The 24308-nt window shown below is 42.2% G+C and overlaps 1 protein-coding gene across 5 annotated transcripts in view; it reads left to right on the forward strand.

Moving 5' to 3' along the window:
* Positions 1-24308, forward strand: part of THADA (THADA armadillo repeat containing) — a 161408-nt gene that overhangs the window by 21270 nt on the left and 115830 nt on the right. For all 5 annotated transcript variants that reach the window (XM_083432920.1, XM_083432922.1, XM_083432923.1 and 2 more), the window contains 14 exons: positions 143-294; positions 392-547; positions 743-865; positions 1630-1753; positions 3352-3503; positions 4562-4775; positions 6135-6270; positions 7322-7458; positions 7728-7874; positions 10169-10326; positions 11976-12085; positions 19755-19887; positions 20994-21107; positions 22571-22693. In XM_083432920.1, coding sequence (XP_083289046.1) covers positions 143-294; positions 392-547; positions 743-865; positions 1630-1753; positions 3352-3503; positions 4562-4775; positions 6135-6270; positions 7322-7458; positions 7728-7874; positions 10169-10326; positions 11976-12085; positions 19755-19887; positions 20994-21107; positions 22571-22693 — 1979 coding nt within the window. The remainder of the gene's footprint in view (positions 1-142; positions 295-391; positions 548-742; positions 866-1629; positions 1754-3351; positions 3504-4561; positions 4776-6134; positions 6271-7321; positions 7459-7727; positions 7875-10168; positions 10327-11975; positions 12086-19754; positions 19888-20993; positions 21108-22570; positions 22694-24308) is intronic.

The raw sequence follows: 24308 nt of genomic DNA on the forward strand, positions 1-24308 counted from the left end.
CAGTATAAAAACAAAGGATTTGTTGTTGTTAATTTATATGCCGTCCATCTGACTGGGCTGCCCCAGCCACTCTGGGTGGCTTCCAGCAAGTTAAAACACCAAACACAGTTAAACATTGAACATCAAAAACTTCTCTGTGCAGGATCTTGCAATACCAGAGGAGCACTCGGAGCTTTGATGGCATGCCTGAGAACAGCAAGAGCCCATGGGCACTTAAACTTTATAGACATGATGCACAGTGGTCTTGTATCCATTACCTGTATCAAACAAGGTTTAGTTCATCAACACGATCAGGTACAAATCTAAGCGTTTTGTGCGTGTGTGCTTTTTAAGTTTTATATATTTATTACAGAGAAAAACTTCGTTAAAAACTTCCTTATTGTTTTAAAAGGTGCGAATAGATGCTTTAGGTTTGCTTTGCGAAAGCCACCGGAGCACAGAAATTATTTCCGCCGAAGAGATGCAACTGATTGAGTTTTTTATTAGCTACAACTTGAACAGCCAGTCTCCAGCTGTGAGGCAACAGATCTGTTCCCTGCTGAAAAAGGTAACCTTTAAGCATGAACTTGAAATTCCACATACGCCTCTTTAGAAGTTCTGTGCACCTTTGTGACAAATGTTCTGAAACTCCATTACGTTTCACCCTAGCTTTTTTAAAACATGAAATAAGTTGTGATGTCCACTTCGATGTTTCTCGTTGGGTGGCATCATTGTACCGTATTTCTTTTTTCTTTTTCTAAAGTTGTTCTGCCGGGTCCACGAGAGCTCCCAGACAGTTCATAAAATGCAGCAAACGAAGTCCAAGCAAGGCCTGGGCAAACATTCCGTTCCATGGGATCCATTAAAGACTTTGCATCAGTACAAGGTATGTGTGCACAGAGTTTAAGAACTATGTGGCAATTTCCAAACATTGCAGTAGCCACAAAAGCGGAGAGTGTGATCCGTCTGTGTCAAAGGACAGTCTGAGGCATGATGGGAAAGAAGACATAAGAAACTGCCTTTTACTGGCTCAGACCACAGTGACTGGCAGTAGATCTCCAAGTAGATTCCAATCATTGAGCCTAGGGCCTTGCTTGATACATTTCTACCACTATCTGTGGCCTGCCCTGAAATATCCTGCTTTCATGCCCTAATATCCAGGCAGCAAGGCAATCTGCTACTGCCGGGAATTTTCAGATTCTCACTGGCCCTGAAGTGCCAGTAGGCATTGCAGCCAAGTCCCACTCAGAGGGTAGAATCTCCTTGAATTTTGAGGTGATCATAAGAAACAAGTACGGAGCACTGGGAGATGAAGAGATGTGGAATGTGGGAAGGATGGAAGTGTGGAAAAAAGATTGAGAACTTGTAAAAATATATTGGCTCATGGAGGTTGGTTTTTTGTTGTTGTTTTTATCCAGGAGGATATCCCTTTGGGGCCTGGCAAAACCCTGCCGGAAAGGGGTAACTAGAAACTGGGGCTATCTCATAGGTTGGGAAAAAGGATTGATGAAATTTGTTTAGTCAATGAGAATTTGTCAAGCATACGTTTGAATTATAACTCTAGGATTGGGTGGGTCAAAAATACCCCCAACCCCTTTCGAAGACAGTCTTCTATTTGATCTGTCTGTGGCTTCTATTTCCCATCCTCAGGATTTCATGTCCTCTGTCTGTGATATCCTTTTTGGAGCCCTGTTTCCTGGTTCGTCCCATCCAACCAGATTTACTGCACTGACTGTTTTGGGATTAATAGCTGAAACGTTTCCCCTATCAGAAGGTAAGCTGCCTTGAAAATGCGCTGGGGAAAGATTTTGTTAAATGTCTACGGTCAGGTTATATCATAACTGAATACAGTGGCTTTTTTCTCCTCGGTTTCCACCTGCTTTTTCTCAGCAAAAAGAGGAACAGTAGTTGAAGGAGTAAAAACATTTTATCTCAGAAGAGAAGTACTCCAGTACTTAGAGAGTGCCGCAGTTCAAGTGCCATATGGCTCATTCGCTCCTTGCTATTTGTCTGTGATGTGAATGGGAAAAGCTTGGTGTATTGGAGTATCTTTTTTCCTGGACCTTGTCTTCCCAAATGCAAGGTGGTTCTTTTAAAAGTAGATTCAGAGGCAATACAAGACACAAATGAGTGAGAAGATTGAAGATTTCATTCTAAACAGCAAGCAATATATACATACCAAGCAAGCACCTCAATCTGCTACTTGGAAGCCCTCAAGAAGCGGGGAAGCGATTCCCCAGGTAGCTTTTGTTTACATGGCCCTGCAGCCATCAGTCCGTCCACGAGCTTCAAAGAACTCTGCCCCAAAATCATCTGATTTATAGCTAACTAGCCTGCTAGCCTACGTGCCTTGCCCAACTAGCTATGTGCAGATTGTTCATTAGCTAGCCACCTCTTCCCATGCTCTACGTTCTCCAAACAATGTCTAACATCAGAAAAGGTAAAGGTACCCAGAACTGTTCCATCCTTCCTCAGATCAGGGCTTCCCTGAATGTTTGGTTGGAATGTAGTAAGAAAGCAACATCCATGCATTTCTCTGCATGGGGCGCCTACACGTTACGTATTTATATCTGTGAACCTGAATACAAAAAGTCAGGTGAGAATTGACAATACAGTGGTACCTTGGGTTAAGTACTTAATTCGTTCTGAAGGTCCGTTCTTAACCTGAAACTGTTCTTAACCTGAAGCACCACTTTAGCTAATGGGGCCTCCTGCTGCTGCTGTTCCGCCGGAGCACGATTTCTGTTCTCATCCTGAAGCAAAATTCTTAACCCAAGGTACTATTTCTAGGTTAGCGGAGTCTGTAACCTGAAGCGTATGTAACCTGAAGCGTATGTAACCCGAGGTACCACTGTACAGGGAAAGTTGCTGCATGGTGATGTTTGCTGCAAGTTGTAACGTGGGATGCCAGCCTGCCTCTTTTGACTGGTTTATTCATCTTGCATGGCCTGTTTCCTGAGGAAACTTTCTGGCACGGCACTCCTTCCACCATGATGGCAATGATCACTTTAGGCTTCTCAACGCAGCAAGTAGCTCCAAAGAAAGAGCTCACCAGATGAGGAGGGAAATGCCACATAGTTCATTTTTAAATCCTTCTGTTCCACAGGCTCTTCATGTTTCGCTACCCTGTCTTCCCTTTTCTTCAGCCATACCAGGTCTCGTCTTTTTGTAAGAATGCAACCTGTCCTGTAAATTGAACCGCAAACTCTCCTAAACTGTTTCCAATAAGTTGACGTTGAACTGTATGATTACTTTGTTTAATAATGCAATCAGGTGCTAAATGTAACAAAACAGAATACAACATTTTTCCTCTGTGACTTATAACAAAAACACCCTCTTTTGCATGTGTTCGTTGGGGATCCTTTGGAGCAGGCCAGAGCCAAGAACTATTTCAGGTAGCTCAAGAGGTCAGCCTTCCTCGTCTTCAGACTCTGCTCCACTGCTTTGCCAGCACTTTTGAGGAAATAAAGATCTTGGCATTTGATCTTCTGATGAAGCTTCATCCTGTCTTGCCTTCTTTTCGGGTATGGATAAAGTTTATAAAAACACCACATTCCCAATTCTGTAATCATTTTGCTTGTTGGACTCTTAAATGTTGGGTTGAAGGCTGCTTCAGAGCTTACAGTGAGAAATGGGGTTGTTTACCAGTGTCCAACCCTTAGAAAAAAGAAGAAATATTCCTGTTGCATTGGAGCTGATATAGGAAAATGAGGGAGGGGACAAGCTTTTCATAGGTTGATATTAATGCATTGTTTGTCAACTAGTTTTCCTGGTGGACCAATTGGAAGCAGAATTAAAACAGGATGGGCCAGGACCCCCAAAGTGGGGTTGCTCTTCCTCCTGTATGCCATATTTTTTTATGCCTCTTGGTTGGCAATTGAGTTAGGTATTGGGACCATTAGTACAAATCAGCAGTTTGGATTTGGTCCTGAGACCCTTCCATGTATCTGAAGATTTTGGTGCCGATATCTATTTTAGTGGTTCCGGGTGGCTAGTTTGAAAATCAATGAATGTTAGTAGAATGCTGGAATGAAGTTATATGGTTTTAGCAGAAATGTTATAAAGAATTAAGCAAAAACTGGTTGTTAATGGGCCAAAGTGGAAAATTTAAAGTTAGATTGTGTTAAGATAAATTATAGAACAAAAAATTGAGAAAGATGGAAAGGATTTGCTGAAATAGCTAATTGAACTAGAATACAAAAAAGGGAGGTGTGAGGAGGTCGATGAAACAAGTAAACGAAAGGTAAAGATATGGAAATATTGGATGTGTTTTTAAATGTTTTTTGTTTTTCTTGTTGTTTTGATGTATTTTTTTGTTTTCTTTTTATTTTTGATGTATTGTTTGTTAATTTTTTTATTTTTTCTTTCTTTTTTTTCTTTCTGTAACTATTAAACTTCTAATAAATATTATTTTTTAAAAAAATGAAAAGTCCTTTTTACAGGACATTTGTTTCTCTTCCTGCATAATAGCAACAACCCCCCCCCCAAAAAAGTATATTTTAACAAGGAGTCTGAATTAGAACATAAATCAGTACATTATTCAACAAACTTGTATTTAAAAGTGTTGAACTTTTTACTTCAGGATCCTCAGCAACTGCAGTTGTTGTTTCAAGTAGCGATGCAGCTCAGCACGAGTACCAAGCCTTACGACTGTGTAACAGCTTCCTATTTGCTGAACTTCTTAATACACCAGAAAGGCCTGCTGGAGACCTGCTTAAACAATCACCTACCTCTGAACACATTCCAGCCGGATGAGGATAAGTCTGGTGATCCAGTGGAGGAGAACACTTTGGCTGGTCAGTATTGAGCACAAGAGGAAGTTTTATTCTCTCCAAAAAAAAATCTCCTGTACATCTTTGAATGCTTTTGTTGTGACCATAGAAGACAGAGGGGGAAAAAGTAATATATTTTGAACTGGAAGTGCCCTAATATGGCTGATTTCAAAACCTGATAAATGGTTCCCACCATAATTGAAAGCTTGTCACTAGGTGTTTAGTCTTGTGGGATCAGTTTGTTCATATACCCAGGGACTGCATTCAGTGTTAGCTTTGCACTAGCAGAAAAGCAGTTACGCTCATGCAAGGTAAAGCATGACCAATTTCTGGCTAGTTTCAGGGTCTAATATTAACATAGTCTTTCAAGGCACGTAGTAGAACTACTATTGGTATCAATGGTATGTCATAGCCTTTTAAAGGGATGTGGGTGGCGCTGTGGTCTAAACCGCTGAGGCTCTTGGGCTTGCCGATTGGAAGATCAGTGGTTCGAATCCTGTTGCTCTGTCTCAGCTTCTGCCAACCTAGCAGTTCGAAAGCACACAAGTGCAAGTAGATAAATAGGTGCTGCTATGGCGGGAAGGTAAACGGCATTTGAGAGCCAGTGTGGTGCAGTGGTTAAGAGCGGTAGTCTCTCAGCCCCACTCACCTCACAGAGTGTTTGTTGTGGGGGAGGAAGGGAAAGGAGAATGTTAGCCGCTTTGAGACTCCTTAAAGGGAGTGAAAGGCGGGATATCAAATCCAAACTCTTCTTCTTCTTCTTCTTCATTTCCGTGCACTCTGGTTTCCATCACGGTGTCTCATTGTGCCAGAAGTGGTTTAGTCATGCTGGCCGCATGACCCAGAAAGCTGTCTGTGGACAAATGCCAGCTCTCTCGGCCTGAAAGCGAGATGAGCGCCACACGCCGTGGTCGCCTTTGACTGGACTTAACCGTCCAGGGGTCCTTTACATTTTATCCTGTTATCTTATTGATCACATTCATTACCTTTTTGAAAATATCTTTAATGAATCAATTCCATTCCCACAGTGATTAAGAAGTTGCATGCTCCTTGCCTCAAATTATATCTGCCTTGCTCTTATGTCCTAACAGACATAAGTGTTGCTCTTTAGTGTTGGCTGTAGGAAAAACCTTCAAAATCATGTATTCCAGAGCAAATCTTGTGGAAGCCAGTGGTAAAGGTTGCCTTGTGGCCCCCAAATGAGTGTGTGTGTCTTCAGCCCCTTTTCCTGTTCTTCTCTTTTCATGACCAACTTTTAAATTCAGAGGTGGCTCTCATGGCATCTAGTCTTCAACTGTCTGTTTATTATTAAAGAATTTGATTTTGTACAGAATACCATGACTATCACTTAGATTTCCCCCCTGTGTTTGTACTAATATATAGTTGTCAAAAGCTTGATGGTGAACCTTGAAGTAGAAATACTGCAAGCAAACAAGTCTTTACTTCAGGCGGCTACTTCATTTCCAATGTATGGCCGTGTACATTGTATAACAGCAGCTCTGCATCAGTTACCATTAAAGTGAGTAATATTGCCCCTGCGTGGTTATTAGGTTAGGGATTAAATAGCTTGTGTAGGAATTATAAGGTGGGGTGTACCAGCCCCAGCCTCTATTGTCCATGTACCTGCCAGCTCTAGCTTGGGGATGGATGGGGGTTCTAACCATGTTCTGCTAAAGGCACTTGGATATCTCTCTGCAATCAGGAACATGGCAGCATCCTACCTGCTGCATCCCCCTAATGGTGGAACTTCTGATCTTTGTGTGTTTAGTGTGGAAGTCTGTGGGAAGCGGAAAAAAATAGTTATAAAAAGGAGAATTCCTGGATGCCAAGATCAAAGTTTAGGGCAAGTTCTCTTTGGTGAGAGAACCTCTGCAGAGATATAAAATCTCAAAATATGCACAAAAGTATGGAAATATAGGCCATTAGACCTCTAAAATATGCCCTTGTGGATTCCAAAGCTTCCCTATTCTGCTAGCATAGAAAAAGATTACAAGTAACCATGTTTACTTACAAACTCTCCAAAGGTCAGATTTATGTGCTTTTCCATACAGCTTTCAGAAAAAGTTGCACGGGCAGTAAAACTTGGCATAGTTACAGTGGCAAAAGTTCCTAAATTCTTTGTATAAGGAGCTCAAAAGTGGCTTGTATGAGCCATGCACTCGGAGCTGCAGCAACTAGCTCAGACCTCCTTATGCGTTGAGCTTCTCTAGTAGACTGGAAAGCAACAGTAGGCTTGATCACCCATTTCCTCCCAAGGTAAGGGAAGTGGACATGGCTAAGCCTGTCAGGACACCTTGTATTATGGTATTAACCCCTTCATGCATCACTTAGTCTGTTATAAGAGGCTGGTTATCCCATAGTCTGAAGGGGGTTTCTAACTACATTCAGCAGAGCGTGCTTAGAAGCCTCCCCACAATCAGAAATTTTCGATAGGCTATTCTAAGCTGCAGTGTGGATTGTATGATTATAGTAAAGAAATAAGAAGTATTAAAAATTATCGTAAAGTTAGTGTTGTTATTTTATCACAATGAAATGTTTACTTTGAATTCCATTATTTTCTCTTCTTACAGTAATTTGACCCTGATTCCTGAATGGAAAGAGGTGGTGGCAAAGCTTATTCTGATGTCTTACGAGCTTTCTGCTGTAGTGTCTCCAGTAGTTCAGAGTTCATCACCAGAAGGTCTTATTCCAATGGATACTGACTTGGGTAACCCATGAATATTTCTAAAACTCCTGGCATCTCTTGGTGCAGTAGTTTTATGTAGCTTGTTCTTTATCAAAACTGTCTTCAGCCTTCTTGCTAGTTCCTGTTATTATCTCTCAATAGTGGGGTTCACTGTGCCATTTGGTTGTTCAGGACATAGAACTGAAAATATCTCCTGAAGAGAGGTCCACTCAGTGTTGTGGGAATATTGAAGAATCAACTGTTGTTTGGAAAGTGTTTGTTTTTAAGGCAACTTTCTCTGTTCTCCATAGACAGTTCAGAGCGCTTGCAGTTGATTCTGCGTGAGATACAGCCACGTGATACGAACGATTATTTCAGCGAAACAAAATTGTTCCAAGAGCGCTGCAGGCTAGACTGTACCAGTGAGGGAGCGGAAAACATTTGCACTGAAATTAGAGGTAATTTCAGGTGAACACTTTGTGTGTGTGTGTGTGTGTGTGTGTGTGTGTGTGTACGTGTACACGTGCAAGGGAGAATGGTGGTGGTTGAGGTTAAGCATCTTTTTCGTGTCCCCAGCTTTCTCTCTTTATGAAACAAAATGGCTTATAAATGGTCTCTGCCCGCTGGATTAACTCTGCTGCCTACTATTTTCGTCTGTTTTGGGAAATCCTTTTAAAAGTTGCTTTTCACATCAAAACCACTGGGTGGGGTAGTTGAATTTCACACACTTATAAATGGCCTCCGTTGGGACCTTCTTTTCAAAACAAGTAAAATGCTGGGAATGTTGAGGTAAAAATCCATCTATGCCATACGAAGTTAATTTTTAAAAATTATTTCCCCTCCCTTTAATTCGTACAGTTTCATATTCATGCATGTAGTTTTTAATAGCAATAGATGGATTGGTTGAAAAAGGGATTGTTTCTCCTTTTTAAAAGTCTTTTAACTGAATATCTGCATTTTTAATACTTTGGACCAACACACCTCATGTAGCCAATCTTATTTGTGTGTCCCATTGGTGAGGTCTGACTTTACATCAGATATATATATAGATATATAGATATATATATATAATTATATACTGCTCCAAAGTGATTATGACATATTTTTGCTGATGTAGCAGTGATCTCTTCAGCTGCCCCAAAACAACACACAGTGGTGTCCTGTCTATGTTAAACTTATTCCCACATTGTTTCATTGCCCTGGTCCATTGAGAGGAGATCATGGGTGAAAACAGGTGTGTATATGGTTTTTTAGATCTTGCCCTGCACATGGAAAAGGATGTTGCAAGAAACAGATAATCCTCTGTATCTAGTACCAGGGTTTTTTTGTGTGTGTGTGTCATGCTAATCAGACTGTGGAACTGGGACGATGCTGATCACCTGTTCAGAGAGGGGACTGGCTTCAGGAAGCCAAGGAGATCTCTAATGTGAGGCCTGGGAGCCTAATCAACTGTTTGGCAAGAGAAGCTGAAGGCCTTCTGAGCAAGGACATGATGCCTGCTTTCATTGCCTGAGATCCTACGCCATAGAGTCATAGAATGGTAGAGTTGGAAAGGACCCTGAGGATCATCTATTCCAATGCCCTGCAGTGCAGGAATATACAGCTGCCCTATATGGGGATTGAACCTACGACCTTAGCGTTATTATTCATGACTTCTCTCGCTGTACTGACTTAGAACCTATAATAATAATAATTTATTATTTATACCCTGCCCATCTGGCTGAGTTTCTCCAGCCACTCTGGGTGGCTCCCAATCGAGTGTTAAAAACAATACAGCATTAAATATTAAAAACTTCCCTAAACAGGGCTGCCTTCAGATGTCTTTTAAGGATAAGATGGCTGCTTATTTCCTTGTCATCTGATGGGAGGACATTCCACAGGGCGGGCGCCACTGCCGAAAAGGCCCTCTGTCTGGTTCCCTGTAACCTCGCTTCTCACAATGAGGGAGCCACCAAAAGGCCCTCGGCTCTGGATCTCAGTGTCTGGGCTGAATGATGGGGATGGAGATGCTCCTTCAGGTATACAGGACCGAGGACGTTTAAGGCTTTAAAGGTCAGCACCAACACTTTGAATTGTGCTCGGAAACGTACTGGGAGCCAATGCAGATCTCTCAGAACTGGTGTTATGTGGTGCACTCCCAGTCACCAGTCTAGCTGCCGCATTCTGGATTAATTGCAGTTTCCGGGTCACCTTCAAAGGTAGCTCCACATAGAGTGCATTGCAGTAGTCCAAACGGAGATAACTAGAGCATGCAGCACTCTGGCGAGACAGTCCGCGGGCAGGTAGGGTCTCAGCCTGCGTAACCTAGACATAAAATGCCAGCAACACATGCTGGTTGCAAATTCTGGCCTTGGGGAATCTAGTAACATAGGAAGCTGTCTCAGATTGATTCAGACCATTGGTCCATCAAGCTCAGTATTGCCTTGGCTTAAGTGGCAGCAGTGGCCGTCCAGGATTTCAGGCAGGAATTGTTTCCATCCTTGCCTATTTACTTTATTTAACAAAACGAATACACTGCTTACTAGAACGAAAGGCCTCTTAAGCGGTTTACAGTAGGCATTGTAAAAATATTCCTTTAAAAAATAAATAACGTTGAAATATTTTTTTAAAATGTCATCCGCCATTTTAAAACAGTGGTATACTGAAATTGTGTGTCAAAATTTACCTGCTAAAATTGCATGCCTGGGTTGCCTTGCTGGAACAGAAGTCTTCAGCTGTCTCTACATATATCCATTATACTTATTTGTTTAAGATGAAGAACAGCAGACATGCGACGTAACGGCTCAGATGGTGCTGGTTTGTTGCTGGCGAAGTATGAAGGAAATATCATTACTTTTAGGCAAGTTGTGTCAGCTTCTGCCTGTACAGGCGCTTCCCAATTGTCCGGATGCACTGATAACAGTACAGCAGGTAAGACTATTTAATATTCTATGGTTTGAAATCTTCTGTCCTTGGAACTGTATATGAAGTATTGGAATGAATTACTGTTGGCCTTTTGTCTATCACATCTTTCTTTTTATCCTGTCTTGCTGTTTTCCAAATAATGCTGACATGTTATGGACAGACACGTGGGCGGGGGGGGGGGGGAAGGTGTTGGCTAGATGTTAACAGCAGCTGTGCTTACGTTAAATTTCAGATTCTTTTAATTGGTTCACTTCTCTATAATTTGGCATCGAGAAGTAGCTCAAAGGATTGTTTTAAGAGACAAAAATATTCAGGGAAGATTCGTGACTGCTTATACCAGGGAGGAATTTTGAATAAAAGAGTGCTTTAGCACTGCAAATTGTTTACTGATTTTCCATTTAGGTACATTTAATTACTGTTTACACTGATTACCAGTTACGATACAGTATTCTCATAGGTGAGCATTTTAGAAAGGGCACTTTCAAGTGTAATCTGAAGTTGCTATTCAGGCCATCCATACTTGGGGAGTCTTCCATTTATTTAATGGAGGGGGGACAGTCATATATCTATCCATTAAACATTGAGAATTCGTTTAACTGACTTCAGCTTCACTTCCACTTATATGTTTCTCATTTGGCAAACGGCAAGGTGAGAGCCGATGAAATTGCCATTTTAGTATAGCTTTTATGGTCTGTAATTTTCGACAGCAAACACATTGATGGATTGAGGGTATCGTGTTCCCCACAGGCTGGATGACAGAATTATGCCCATTCAGGGCTGCTTTTCTAACGCCCCCCTTCCCTTTTTTTAAAACCTCACGGAGGCTAGCGCACCATCTGGGACTGTTCAAGAGAACGGACTACAGTGTTTACAAGAAATTAGCTTACCGCAAGTATTTCATTTGGAAATATTTTGGATTTATTAGATTTCTGGGTTTAATTGATGACCTTTTCCCTTTCCCATATGGTTTCAACCAGACCAGTTTCCATCTTGGCAGTCTGATATACACAACATGCTTTCCTCCTCTTCTGTCAGCCTTTCTCAGGAGGCTGGAGGTGGGGGGAACTGGAAGGTCAAATCCTGCTCCTGCAAAGGCATTGCCATTGCTACTTGAAAGGGTACTGGTGACCAACTGCTTAGTGTATCCCTTGCTTTTTGGCTATCCTGTGCGCAGGGAAGTAGTGCTAATATTTTTATTTGCACGTTGTCTCCAGCAGATGTTTACATCTGGCTGAGAGCTGTGCTTGGACCTCTTACAAGGCCCAGGGAGTGTGGAGTCATCAACAATGTACCTCCACCATCAGAATGGTTCCCCACCCGTGACTTATGGCATGATCGGGATCACGCTTGCCCTCCTTGTGTTTACACATTGGGGAAAGATGGCACGGGCGTGAGCTACCGGCTAACCAGCCCTCTAAAGTATAAAAAGCAGCTTTTAACAACTAACGCATGTAAGCAATGCTAAGAGTTGCTGTCAGGAGAAACAGTGCAGTTGATTTATGTAAGTAAACTCGGGAGCAGACCATAGGTTTCAATGGGGCTGTGTAAACAATTGCATTGGCTCTGTCTGAGATACCATTCTTCTTAGCTTGTCAAAAGTACTTGTGTGTAAAATCTTTGCAGTTTTCTTAAGAAAATCTAAACCGTTTTTCTAGGTGAAAGAGATTGGGGAGTATTTCAAGCATCACCTTCTGAAGTCAAGGCACAGAGGGGCGTTTGAGTTGGCGTACGCCGGTTTTGTAAAGCTCACTGAAGTACTCTCAAGGTAAACAGCACCAAAAGTCACTCTCTTCTGTAACATTCAAACTTTCGTGCAGGCAGGAAGTCACTTATGTGGATATGAACTTCCTTTTTCATGGAGTATACCATAGTTTTAGCTCCTCCCTGCACACCCAAATATCATATTACCTAACCAAGACCTCAATGTTTCCTTGGCTCTCTGTTCCTCGATATACCTGCTTTCTGGTAACTAAAACCAATCCAAAGCAGGTAGCCTTGCCGTACTTCCAAAATATGTGAAAGGAAGAATGTGTTTCTCTTAATTCACGTTGGGAAAGCTGTGGCCCTCCAGATGTTGGGACTCCTAATCATTTGCCATGTTGTCTGAGGCTTATGGTAGTTGGGATCCAACAATTTCAGAGGACCACAGGTTCCCCATTCCATGCTCTGAGGTAATTTCATAAATGTGAAGCAGCCTTCCCCGCTTCAACATCTCCCTGGTTCTGCCTACAGCATATCTTACCTTTCCACAAAAATACTCAAAAGACAGCTTACCAAAAAATGTGCAGGCCGTATAATACAAGAGCCACTAACTTTTAGCTTTCCAGATGTTTCTGAACTACAGCTTTTATTGTCCTTGATTATTGGTCATGTGGGCAGTTGCGTGATTTAAATGCAGAAGGATGTTCTGGTGAGTGGCGAACCCATCCCTCAAGCAATTTCTCTCTTCAGCTTCTTCCCCACACCCCAAAGCTGTTTTTCCTTCACTTCTGGTATTGGAGCATAAAAGGAAGAAAAATGATACCTGATGTCAGGAGATGGACTACAGGGAGTAAAGCAATGGCACTGAGCAGAGTTCAGCATCCCTTGTCTGTGCCATTTTCCTAAGCCTGACAAATGTTTATGTTCAAGTTACTTCAGAAAAAAACAAAACTGCTGTCCAGCCTATTAAATGCTGAGATTTTGAGGAAACGTGGAATAAATCCCCCTCTCCTTTTGAAAATGAGTGATACATTTACAGCTTTCGGAAAAAAAGAAAAAAGTTTGGTTTGGAAATTCTCGCTGCTTTTCATTGGCTGATGTATAAATCTGATAATTTATAAAGGTGTACAAAGGCCGACTTACACCCGCTATGATGAATTGTATTTTTCCATTTCATTTTAATTAGTTCTCCCACATAAGAACTAAGCAAAGTCAACTTCATTTGGGTGCAGTCCATGCTGTCAGGGCTGAGCCATTGGCCACTGTCGGAAGGGAGTGAGGAGTTGGGCCGGGGAATCAGAGGCAAGGAGCTAGCCAGGAATCAGAGCCAAAGAACATAGAAGCACACCAGAGCCAGGAAAACTGTTGTTCCTCGGGCAAAGTCCCATCTCAAACAGGAAGCCTTCTATAGTGCTTCCTGTCTTGTGGGACCTAGTGGAGAACTTGGATGGGTATGGTCAGCCCAGAATCTGAGAACTTTTCAGAGCTGTACGTCCATTGCTCCAGTGATCACCTGAGGCAGTTGCCTAGGGTTTTTTGCCTGTTAGCGATTGCATGTATTAACTCTTGTACGCCTCGTGTTGACATTATAATGACTACATTAGGGGAATAATTTCCTGGGTTGCTTTTATCTTAATAATAATAAAGGTAAAGGTACCCCTGCCCGTACGGGCCAGTCGTGTCCGACTCTAGGGTTGCGTGCTCATCTCGCTTTAGAGGCCATGAGCCGGCGCTGTCCGAAGACACTTCTGGGTCACGTGGCCAGCGTGACGAAGCTGTAGCTGGCGAGCCAGCACTAGCGCAGCACACGGAAACACTGTTTACCTTCCCGCTATAAAGCGGTCCCTATTTATCTACTTGCACTTAAGAGTGCTTTTGAACTGCTAGGTGGGCAGGAGCTGGGACCGAACGACGGGAGCTCACCCCGCCGCGGGGATTCGAACCGCCGACCATACGATCGGCAAGTCCTAGGCACTGAGATTTTACCCACAGCGCCACCCGCGTCCCTACTTAATAATAATAACGATTTATTATTTATACCCCACCCATCAGGCTGGGTTTCCCCAGCCACTCTGGGTGGCTCCCAACAGAATATTAAAAACACGATAAAACATCAAACATTAAAAACTTCCCTAAACAGGGGAATGTCTTCTAAAAGTCAGATAGTTTTTTATTTCTTTGACCTCTGATGGGAGGGTGTTCCACAGGCCGGGCGCCACTACTGAGAAGGCCCTCTGCCTGGTTCCCCGTAACCTCACTTCTCACAGTGAGGGAGCCACCAAAAGGTCTTTGGTGCTGGACTTCAGTGTCCAGGCAGATCAATGGGGGTGAAGATGCTCCTTCAGGTATACTGGGCTGACCATTTAGGGCTTTAAACAGGCATAGGGAAACTCCGGCCCTCCAGATGTTTGGGATTACAATTCCCATCATCCCTGACCACTAGTCCTGTTAGCTATGGATGATGGGAATTGTAGTCCCAAACATCTGGAGGGCCGGAGTTTGCCTATGCCTGGCTTTAAATCTTAAGGTAGGAACTCTTGAGATAGGAAACATGATTCACTATCTTCTACTGTGAACAAATGCTTCCTTGGCCATTAAAAGGCATTGTGGGATTTCTATATACAATGCTGCTCTCTTGCAGTGACTAAGAAGAGTTTGGATTTGATATCCTGCTTTAACACTACCCTAAGGAGTCTCAAAGCGGCTAACATTCTCCTTTCCCTTCCTCCCTCACAACAAACACTCTGTGAGGTGAGTGGGGCTGAGAGACCTCAAAGAAGTGCGACTAGCCCAAGGTCACCCAGCAGCTGCATGTGGAGGAGCGGAGACCCGAACCCGGTTCCCCAGATTACAAGACTACCACTCTTAACCACTACACCACACTGGCTCTCTGAGATTTTATGAGCTGGTGTTTCAGATTTCATCCCCTCTATTAGTTAAATAGGTGGTGAACATCTGTCCATCAGTTTCACATGCGCACCCTGCCCCCAAAGCAATATTGGAATAATACTAGGGATAATACTGGCAATTTATGTGGTTGTGGCAAGAGAGAAGATGCAAAAATGGCTGAGTTCTGAACGCTAACTACTGTTACTAGCAAAAATTGAGGCGACCTACTATAGAGGCCTTCTAGAAGAAAATACTGTTTGGGTTGTATCCGACTGAGCCGTGTTCGTAGACCCACTGAAATAAATAGGATTGATCCTATCCATTGATTTCAGTGGGTTATGACTTAAGTTGGATGCAATCCTTTATTTTCATCAATTAGTATTGTATTATTTGTAAAGATAACACATGAAGAAACTTGTTGCCCGTGACTGAATTTATGTCTGAAATAATATCCCATTGAGAAGCCTACCAGTTTTGCTCGTTGATGAATAACATTGTACATTCTGTTTTATACTGTATGCCCACAGATATTGTGTCATTTTAATTACATTGCAAAATTAAGTTATCTTTAGCACATTGTTGGGGGGTTTTTTTTGGGGGGGGCGGGAGTGTACAGCTGTGTGGCCAAAGGTGCAGATTATGTGGGACGTTTATTGTATTCTCTGAAAATGCCTGGAGTCGCTTCTCCGCCTGCACAGGAGATTGTTTAAACTAGCAAGAGGAAAAGTAAATCACAGAAAACCACAAAAGCCATTTGCTGAATTAGAACCAGAGCAACTTACACATTGGCGAGCTGTGTGATGTTTTAATTAGAGGTTTTGGAGATTAAGTATGATAAAAATTAGTCGCTTGTTCCATCTGATAGAGATCAGGAGTCAGCATGGGCAAAAGATATGCTTGAGTTAGCGACTGCCATTGCAATGTTGAAAAGCTCTTTCCCCTCACTTGCCACTTGCTTCTCATGGAAACAACTTTTCAGCCTTCCCAGAGGGTTGTGCTATTGCCAAGTCAAAGGGAGTAGCCTCTTCCATTTTCAGAGTCAACAGTTCTTACTTGTTTTTACTACTTCGGGACTACCAGAGTTTTGCTTGCACAAAAATGTGGGAGCTGTAGCGGGTGACCTGAAAGGATTGTATTACTTCTGGCATCATCAAAGCAGCACAACGTCGTGGTGCTAAGGATTTGTCAGATTGCATTTCTGTATATTTTTCCTCTTTCTGCTAGCCCCAGCGGGAGGGAGCTTCATGTTTGTTCAAAGATAAAGCCCAACAACTTTTGCTTTCAGCTACGTGGTAGCTTGGCTATATTTCTGTATTACTTTCTTGGTGAATTCCAGGCAAGGCCTAGAGCTGGTTTGCATGCCACGCTAACCCAGCCATGAGATAATCGTGAACATACCTCCCCCCACCGCTTTTATACAGCTTCCTCCCTCCCCTGCAGATGCCATTTGTGGCATGAGCAAGTCCTAGAATGGCTTGCTGTGTGAACCAGAATCATGGTTTGTTTCAAATGAGTGGCAAGCCAGTAATAAACCAAGATGAGTGAACAATCAATTGATGTACGTTACAAGATTTTTGAGTTCATATATCTGCGCACGTGTGTGTCTTGGTGAAGAGAGAGAGGAATAATAATAATAATAATAATAATAATAATAATAATAATAATAATTTATTATTTATACCCCGCTCATCTGGCTGGGCTTCCCCAGCCACTCTGGGTGGCTTTCAACAAAATATTAAAATACAGTAATGCATTAAACATTAAAAGCTTCCCTAAACAGGGCTGCCTTCAGATGTCTTCTAAAAGTCTGGTAGTTGTTGTTCTCTTTGACACCTGGTGGGAGGGCGTTCCACAGAGCGGGTGCCACTACCACAAAGGCCCTCTGCCTGGTTCCCTGTAACTTGGCTTCTCACAGTGAGGGAACTGCCAGAAGGCCCTTGGCGCTAGACTGAGGAAATATTATGAAAAAGAAATGGCTATCATTCAAGGCACCCCAAGGTGCCACGGCACACTGGTTGAAAACCACTGAGCTAAACCGTGTTTGGCTGTGCTTGAACGTCATGCTGGTTTGTAATGTTTCTGCATATTTTCTGTTATGCTTACAGTGCACATGCAGTAGGCTGCTTAATTTATTGACCCAGGATGCATGCATGGCAGCTTACAAAAGAATAATAAAATAGTTAAAATATAAAGAACACATGAAGCAAAGCTAGTCTAAATGGCAGCAGATAAAAACAAATCCAGAAAAGCAGATTAAAAACAAAAGTCACAAACCCAAAGGGCTCTGCAAGAAAGAAGTCTTCAGTAAGCGTCTGAATAGTTAAGGAGAAGGGGAGCAACAGATCTCAGTGGAGAGGATATTTCTACCGTCTCTGTGCCACCACCAAAAAGGCCCTGTCATGGAGGGGAGGGAGAAGAACAGGGTGACATGCAGTTCTAGGATAGTTCTCTGTACAGAAATTTTGCTTATTGTTTATATAGCACTATCTGAATATGAAATTCACTAGTATAGCACTTTTAGTATCCACAAATTTAATTTAAAAAACTTTAGATGTTGACGTCTTCCTAAGTTGTTGCATCATGAATGTGTCTAAATACTTATCCCAAACTCCATACTAAAGCCAGATGCGTTGCAATTTTGTCTTACTCCGTTGCTTAAAATCTCTTAACAGGTGTATCAGTATTGCAGTTCCAAAGCAAGGGACTTCTATATCACTCACAGTTTATTGTTCTTCATTAAGGAACCCCCCTACCCCAGTTCCAATATATACCATAGACACAGGAACATATTTTCTTCACAATTCTGAAAATTAAGCTAATATGGCTTTATAAGGTCTCTTACAACTTGGAATATACACATGTGTAATAATCGTGTCTTGCAATCAATTGGTGAGTGGACATTATTTTGGCTCAGATTTCGGTTTCATTTGCCAGGGAGAACCTGGGAGACAGCATGCAGGCTTTTAAAAATTAGAAAATCTTGTCGTTTTAAACATGTGTCAATGAGGTGTGAGAACTGGCACTGCTGGAAAGGTTTACCTGCATGAGCTGAAATTGGACATGATTGATTGTGCTTTATGCACCTTTAATTACAGATGTGCTGGTGCATGAATTTCAGTAAGACTTTCAGGATATAAGCAGATTTCTCTCCTCCTTTCTTCTTTTCAAGTACTAAGGCTTCCCCCATGCATTTTTAGGTGGAAGAAGACGAAAGGACTAGATGAGGCAATTTTTTAGTTGTATGTGTTACATAATTAACAGTTGGTAAAATGAGTTGAGATTACAAGCTTGGAAGAAAATTAGGGTTGCAGTCAAACTCAGAGTAGACTCATTGAAATCAGAATACTTAAGTTGTTGTTAACTTTGCTGTCTGGTCTTTGACCGCAATAAAAATTGATTGATTAAATACTGAAGTCCATTAATTTCAGTAGGTCTCCTTTGCTCACAGTTTGGCCAGATACAATCCTTCGTGTATAAATATAGAACAATCAGTATATAATAGTGTAAATAGATGTTATATGGAATAGCTCTACCTCTTGGAAGATGTAGGGGATGACCTGTGTTTCTTAGGGGATGAGAAGACTGTGGGATAGGAAGAATGAGACCCTTTTATGTGCTGCTCTTATTAGCATACTTTCATCTCTTGTGGAGCTAAGCAGCGTATCTGCTTAGCCTGTTTTTGAACAGTTTGCATCTTCTGCAACTAGCCTTAATTTATTGAGCTGTTTCCTTAATGTCATCTGCACTGCATTTTGGAAAGTATGTGAAATGGGTAAATACTTCAGTTTGACCAGCTGGCTGAACTATATTTTGGGCTGCGCATGGCATCCAGGTAGAATTTGAGGTTTTGCTCCTTTGCTGGAGGCTATTCCTCTAGTTTGGCAGAAATATTTCTTTTTAAGACTGCGGTGCAGAAAGGCTTTATAGGTTATGCCAAACGGTGTAACTGCAGAGGAAAAATACTTCACGGCAAGAGAGCACTTCTGACACCACAACAAAGCACCGTTATAGCTCAGCCTCGTATGTAGAAGGTCCCAGGTTAAATCCTGGGTGTCTGCAGACAAGGCTGGGAAAAGCTGGTGTCTGAAACCCTGTAGAGGCTCTGCCAGCTTGTATAGACCAGACCAGGCATCCCCAACCTTCAGCCCTCCAGATGTTTTGGACTACAATTCCCATCATCCCTGACCACTGGTCCTGTTAGCTAGGGATCATGGGAGTTGTAGGCCAAAACATCTGGAGGGCTGCAAGTTGGGGATGCCTGGACCAGACTAATGATTAGGCAGTTTGGTTTGCATCCTAAAGTCCTCTTGGGAGAAATTGACATGAGCCAGTTGTTGTTGTTTAGTCGTTTAGTAGTGTCCGACTCTTTGTGACCCCATGGACCAGAGCACGCCAGGCACTCCTGTCTTCCACTGCCTCCCGCAGTTTGGTCAAACTCATGCTGGTAGCTTCGAGAACACTGTCCAACCATCTCGTCCTCTGTCATCCCCTTCTCCCTGTGCGCTCAATCTTTCCCAACATCAGGGTCTTTTCCAGGGAGTCTTCTCTTCTCATGAGGTGGCCAAAGTATTGAAGCCTCAGCTTCAGGATCTGTCCTTTCAGTGAGCACTCAGGGCTGATTTCCTTAAGAATGGAGAGGTTTGATCTTCTTGCAGTCCATGGGACTCTCAAGAGTCTCCTCCAGCACCATAATTCAAAAGCATCCATTCTTCAACATGAGCCAGAGCTTTTCTAAAAAAGGAGATTTCACTGATACCTTAAGATCATTATGTGTTATGTATCCTGATTTCCGTGTTTTCAGTTGTAGCCTTTCATTTGTTTTCATGCTCCTGTTTGCCTTGCAGGTGTGACGATGAAAGCCTACACAGGCTGCCAGAGCAGTGGTTGTGCAATGTACTGGAAGAAATCAAATCTAGCGATCCTTCTTCTAAACTATGTGCCACTAGACGCAGTGCTGGGATTCCATTCTATATACAGGTACCTAAGATGCCCTTCTAATCTTAAAACAATTGCAGTTCCTTCATTGGATCTGCTGTAAGAGCTGCAGGATTGTCTAGAATATTAAAATGTGCATGGGTTGTCTTTGGTTCTTCTTCACACACACACACACACACACACACACACACACAAACTTAGTTACAATTGTGGGTAACAGTACAGTAGTCTCTACACACCTGTCTTACTTTCATTGAACCTATGTCAGCCCAGATATAAGCTGAGGAAGAAATTCCGAGCACATCTACAATATGGAATATCATGGGCTCCATTTAGGATTGTACAGAACAAAACAATGAGCAGAATCTGGAATGTAGCGCTGGACAGTTGACTGTCATTTCCTGAAAATAGGTTACTTTTTTTGCTTCAGGGATAGCATTTATTATTATTTTTTTGACTACGACTAAAGATCTGGAATGAGCTTCAGCTTGAAGAAATATGATGCACCAAATATGCGTGCTACTTTTTGGGAAGTGAGCAGCAACCTTGAAAGTCAGGCTATAAATATAGACCTTATAAATACCTAAGATGAAAATGACAAGAGTATATGTGTACAGAAGTGCAAACCTTCCTCATTCCTTGTATAGCTTCTAAACCGGGTTGCAAGTGCTTTTTAAAATTAATCAAATACTTATTGGCTCTCTCCAGTTGCATAATCCAAAACAGATAATGTATTATGAATGAAACTAACATAATTAAGACAAGTGACAGGTTCTTTCTTAATGGTAACCATTTATTTTTTTTTAGTTTTCTTGAGGTTTTTGCTTCTCCAGCTTGTTCCTAGAGCTGCCAGTTTCATTTCTCGATGTCATATTACTCTACTGCTCGCACCAACTCTGGCTAGCGTTCACCTAGAAAAATTGCCTCTTTAATGCGTCACAATTTTGTTTTGATTTAAACGTTGAAAGTCCCTTTGCCATTTCCTGGGACTTGAGGCTGAGGTCTGATACTCCTCATCATTTGTGCTAGATAGTTGTGTGTAGTGTCTCTGTGTGTGGAATCTTGAGGCAACTGGGTCAGATCTATTTGCAAAAGAGTTTAGTGAGTGAGTTGTGCTTTGTCTTTATTTCTTCTTTTTTTCGTTCTAGGCTCTGCTAGCTTCAGAACCGAAGAAGGGTAAAACAGGCTTGTTAAAAATGACAATGAAAGAGTTGATATCTTTAGTTTCACCTTCAAGTACTCCACCAAGCACAATCCCTCAGGTAATATCTACCTTGCATCAAAATGCAAAGTCAATAAAATTACCCTTTGTTTGTTTAGGACAAGGATGGGGGCAATCTGGGGCCCTCCAGATACTGTTGCACTTCAACTCCCATCTTCCTTAACCATTGGCTCTACTGGGTGGCAGTGATGGGAGTTGGGAGCCCAACAGCATCCCAAGGACCACAGGTTCCCTATCAGTGGTTAGGAAACTGTTGCCATAGAATAACAGTATACTGTCGTCTAGCCACTGTGACCCTCCTTTGGATTCATGCCAAAAGAAGAACAGTTGTACCTCGGAAGTCGAACAGAACCCGTTCTGGAAGTCCATTCGACTTCAAAAGTGCAGCTTCTGATTGGCTGCCGGAAGCTCCTGCAGCCAATCGGAAGCTGCAGAAGCCCCGCCGGACGTTCGGCTTCTGAAAGAATATTCGAAAACTGGAACACTCACTTGCGGTTCTCGATCATTCGGGAGCCGAAACGTCGGACTCCCAAGGTGTTTGGGAGCCAAGGTTTGACTGTTCATTGCCACAATAAGTTTTATTTATATCTCTTGAAATGTTTTTAACCTGCCTTTCATCCCAAAGCAATCCTAGGACAGGGTACAGTAAAACAATCTAAAACCAAAGCGCCACCAAAAATATAAAACAAAAAGAGGTAAAAACTTCACAAGGACAGAAAGATATTGAAACCGCTACATTCAGTAACAGAATTGGTACGTGGCCCTTCAAAGGCTTGAGAAGAAGAAGAAAAGCTTCAGCTTATGGCGAAGCTGATATTTATTTTAAAGTATTTTGTAAACCACTTAATGTTTCAAAAATCTCTTAAGTGTACAAATAATGTGAAAAAGGAAGAGCTGCTTAAAGACCATTATGGATATGAGAACTAATCCTTAATTTATTAATTTATGCTGAAAAGTAAGAAAAGATTTCAAGTATTGAGGTGTAGAATTCTAGAATAATTTCCCAGAGTGTACAGAATAGACCACTGACCTAATTTCAATGGCCTTCCCAGTGTCTTGTGGGGGGATAAATGCCAAAACCAAATAACCTTTCAGTGATAATTCACTCTCAGTGGGCTTCTTGCTTCAAATGTGGGCCCAGGATATTGGATTTGTATATCCTTCAACAGGAGCACACATACTAAATATAACTTTAATGTAGATTAAATTAGTATTTTATTGCGGTGATGTGTGTGGTGCAGCCACAGTTTACTGGGAACAGGCCTGGTGAGATTTGTTTCTCGGATTGTTTTCATGATGTGCCTTCTTTATCTTTTACCAAGCTGTTTATTCCTGAAATTTCCCAGGCACGCGGTTATCAACTTGGCCCCAGACTCTTAAGTCAAAGCAGGCTACTGATCAGGGCTTGCTCGCTTTTCAGAGTTACAGTTTGGAAGTTAAAGTACATAATTTTGAGGTTATTCCGATAACTAAGTAGCCTGTATTGACTTCCCTCCCTACCAGGTCCATGCTTTAAATATCCTGAGGGCTTTATTCAAGGACACCCGCTTAGGAGAAAACATCATTCCTTACGTGGCAGATGGAATGCGAGCGGCAATATTAGGTTTTACGTGTTCTGTCTGGGCAGTAAGTTGATCCTTTACGTTTAGTATATTAAGTTTGAAAGCCACATGTTAATGGTGGTAACCGGGGCATTGATTGTGTTTCTCAATAACACTACAATGCCTGATTAGATTTTTATGAATTCTTTTTATAGAGTTATATGGAATGTATGCCAAGTGGACAGCGTGCGGGAAAGGCTATTAAACAGCCTACAGAAACACTGAATTTTGGCTCTTGGTATTCTTTTTATTTGGTTTTTATTTAGTTTCCTGCAATGAAGGCAGAGCACCGCATTCACCTTCTGACATGGAAAGCTGCTTCTACTTGGCTGATTAATATTAAAAACTCAGTAACTTTTTAACACACACACACACACACACACATATATATATATATATATATAAAGAGTGCCAGTTGGAGGTGATAATGAAGTCTCTGGTGGCATGCTTGGTCTAGAATGAATGCTTTAAGTTTAAGTTATTAACATGGGCTGCATCCACCTAACTCAGAGTTTCCCAAACTTGGGTCTCCACCTGTTTTTGGACTGTAATTCCCATAATCCCTGTCCTGCTAGCCAGGGGTAATGGGAGTTGTAGTCCAACAACATCTGGAGACCCACGTTTGGGAAACCCTGATCTAACTTCTACTCTGTTATTGTTCATTAATTTCAGTGGGTCTAAAAGTAGAACAATGTTTCTGTGGGTGTGGTCAGTTAAAATGTAATGCCGCAAGTTCAGCCCCCCCCCCAAGTAATACAGTTTAAACACTTTAGTAAAAGGTAAATGTAAAGGGACCCCTGACCGTTAGGTCCAGTCGTGACCGACTCTGGGGTTGCGGCGCTCATCTCGCTTTATTGGCCGAGGGAGCCAGCATACAGCTTCCGAGTCATGTGGCCAGCATGACTAAGCCGCTTCTGGCGAACCAGAGCAGTGCACAGAAATGCCGTTTACCTTCCCGCCAGAGCGCTACCTATTTATCTACTTGCACTTTGAGGTGCTTTCGAACTGCTAGGTTGACAGGAGCAGGGACTGAGCAATGGGAGCTCAGCCCGTCGCGGGGATTCGAACCGCCGATCTTCTGATTGGCAAGTCCTAGGCTCTGTGGTTTAACCCACAGCGCCACCCGCGTCCCCAAGCACCTTAGTAACTGGTCCCTAAATAACCTTATGACTTAGTTTTTGGGTAATGCTGTGCCAAACCATGATTTAGGGAGAACATGTGAGCATGCAGGTTCTCTCAGAGGAGATCTTGACCGCTCTTCCTCCTCTGGTCCGGCTGGAGTTTCTGCTGGCCTTTGAGCCATGTTTTGGCTTATCACGTCTTCTGAATCTGGGCTTGTGGTTTGTCTAAGTCAGTGGTTCCTAACCTTTTTTGGGCCATGCCCCACCTAAGCATCTCTAAAATCCTGATGCCGTTCCCCCTCCCCCCCGTGACATATAATTCTTATTATTCAAAAAGTGAACTCTTAGTCACGTGGAGGAAGCCTAAAAGGCCATTAGCTTGGTCTAAACAAGCTTCCAAAGAACATGGCACCCATGAAAGAGAAAAATAAAAGAACAAAAGGACAGTTGGAAGTACTGAGGAAGAAATCTCTAAGAAATTGTTAATAGTAATAATGATAATATGAAGTGATATGGAAA

This window comes from Podarcis tiliguerta (genome assembly GCF_965153285.1).
Source record: "Podarcis tiliguerta genome assembly, chromosome: 3".
NCBI lineage: Eukaryota > Metazoa > Chordata > Lepidosauria > Squamata > Lacertidae > Podarcis > Podarcis tiliguerta.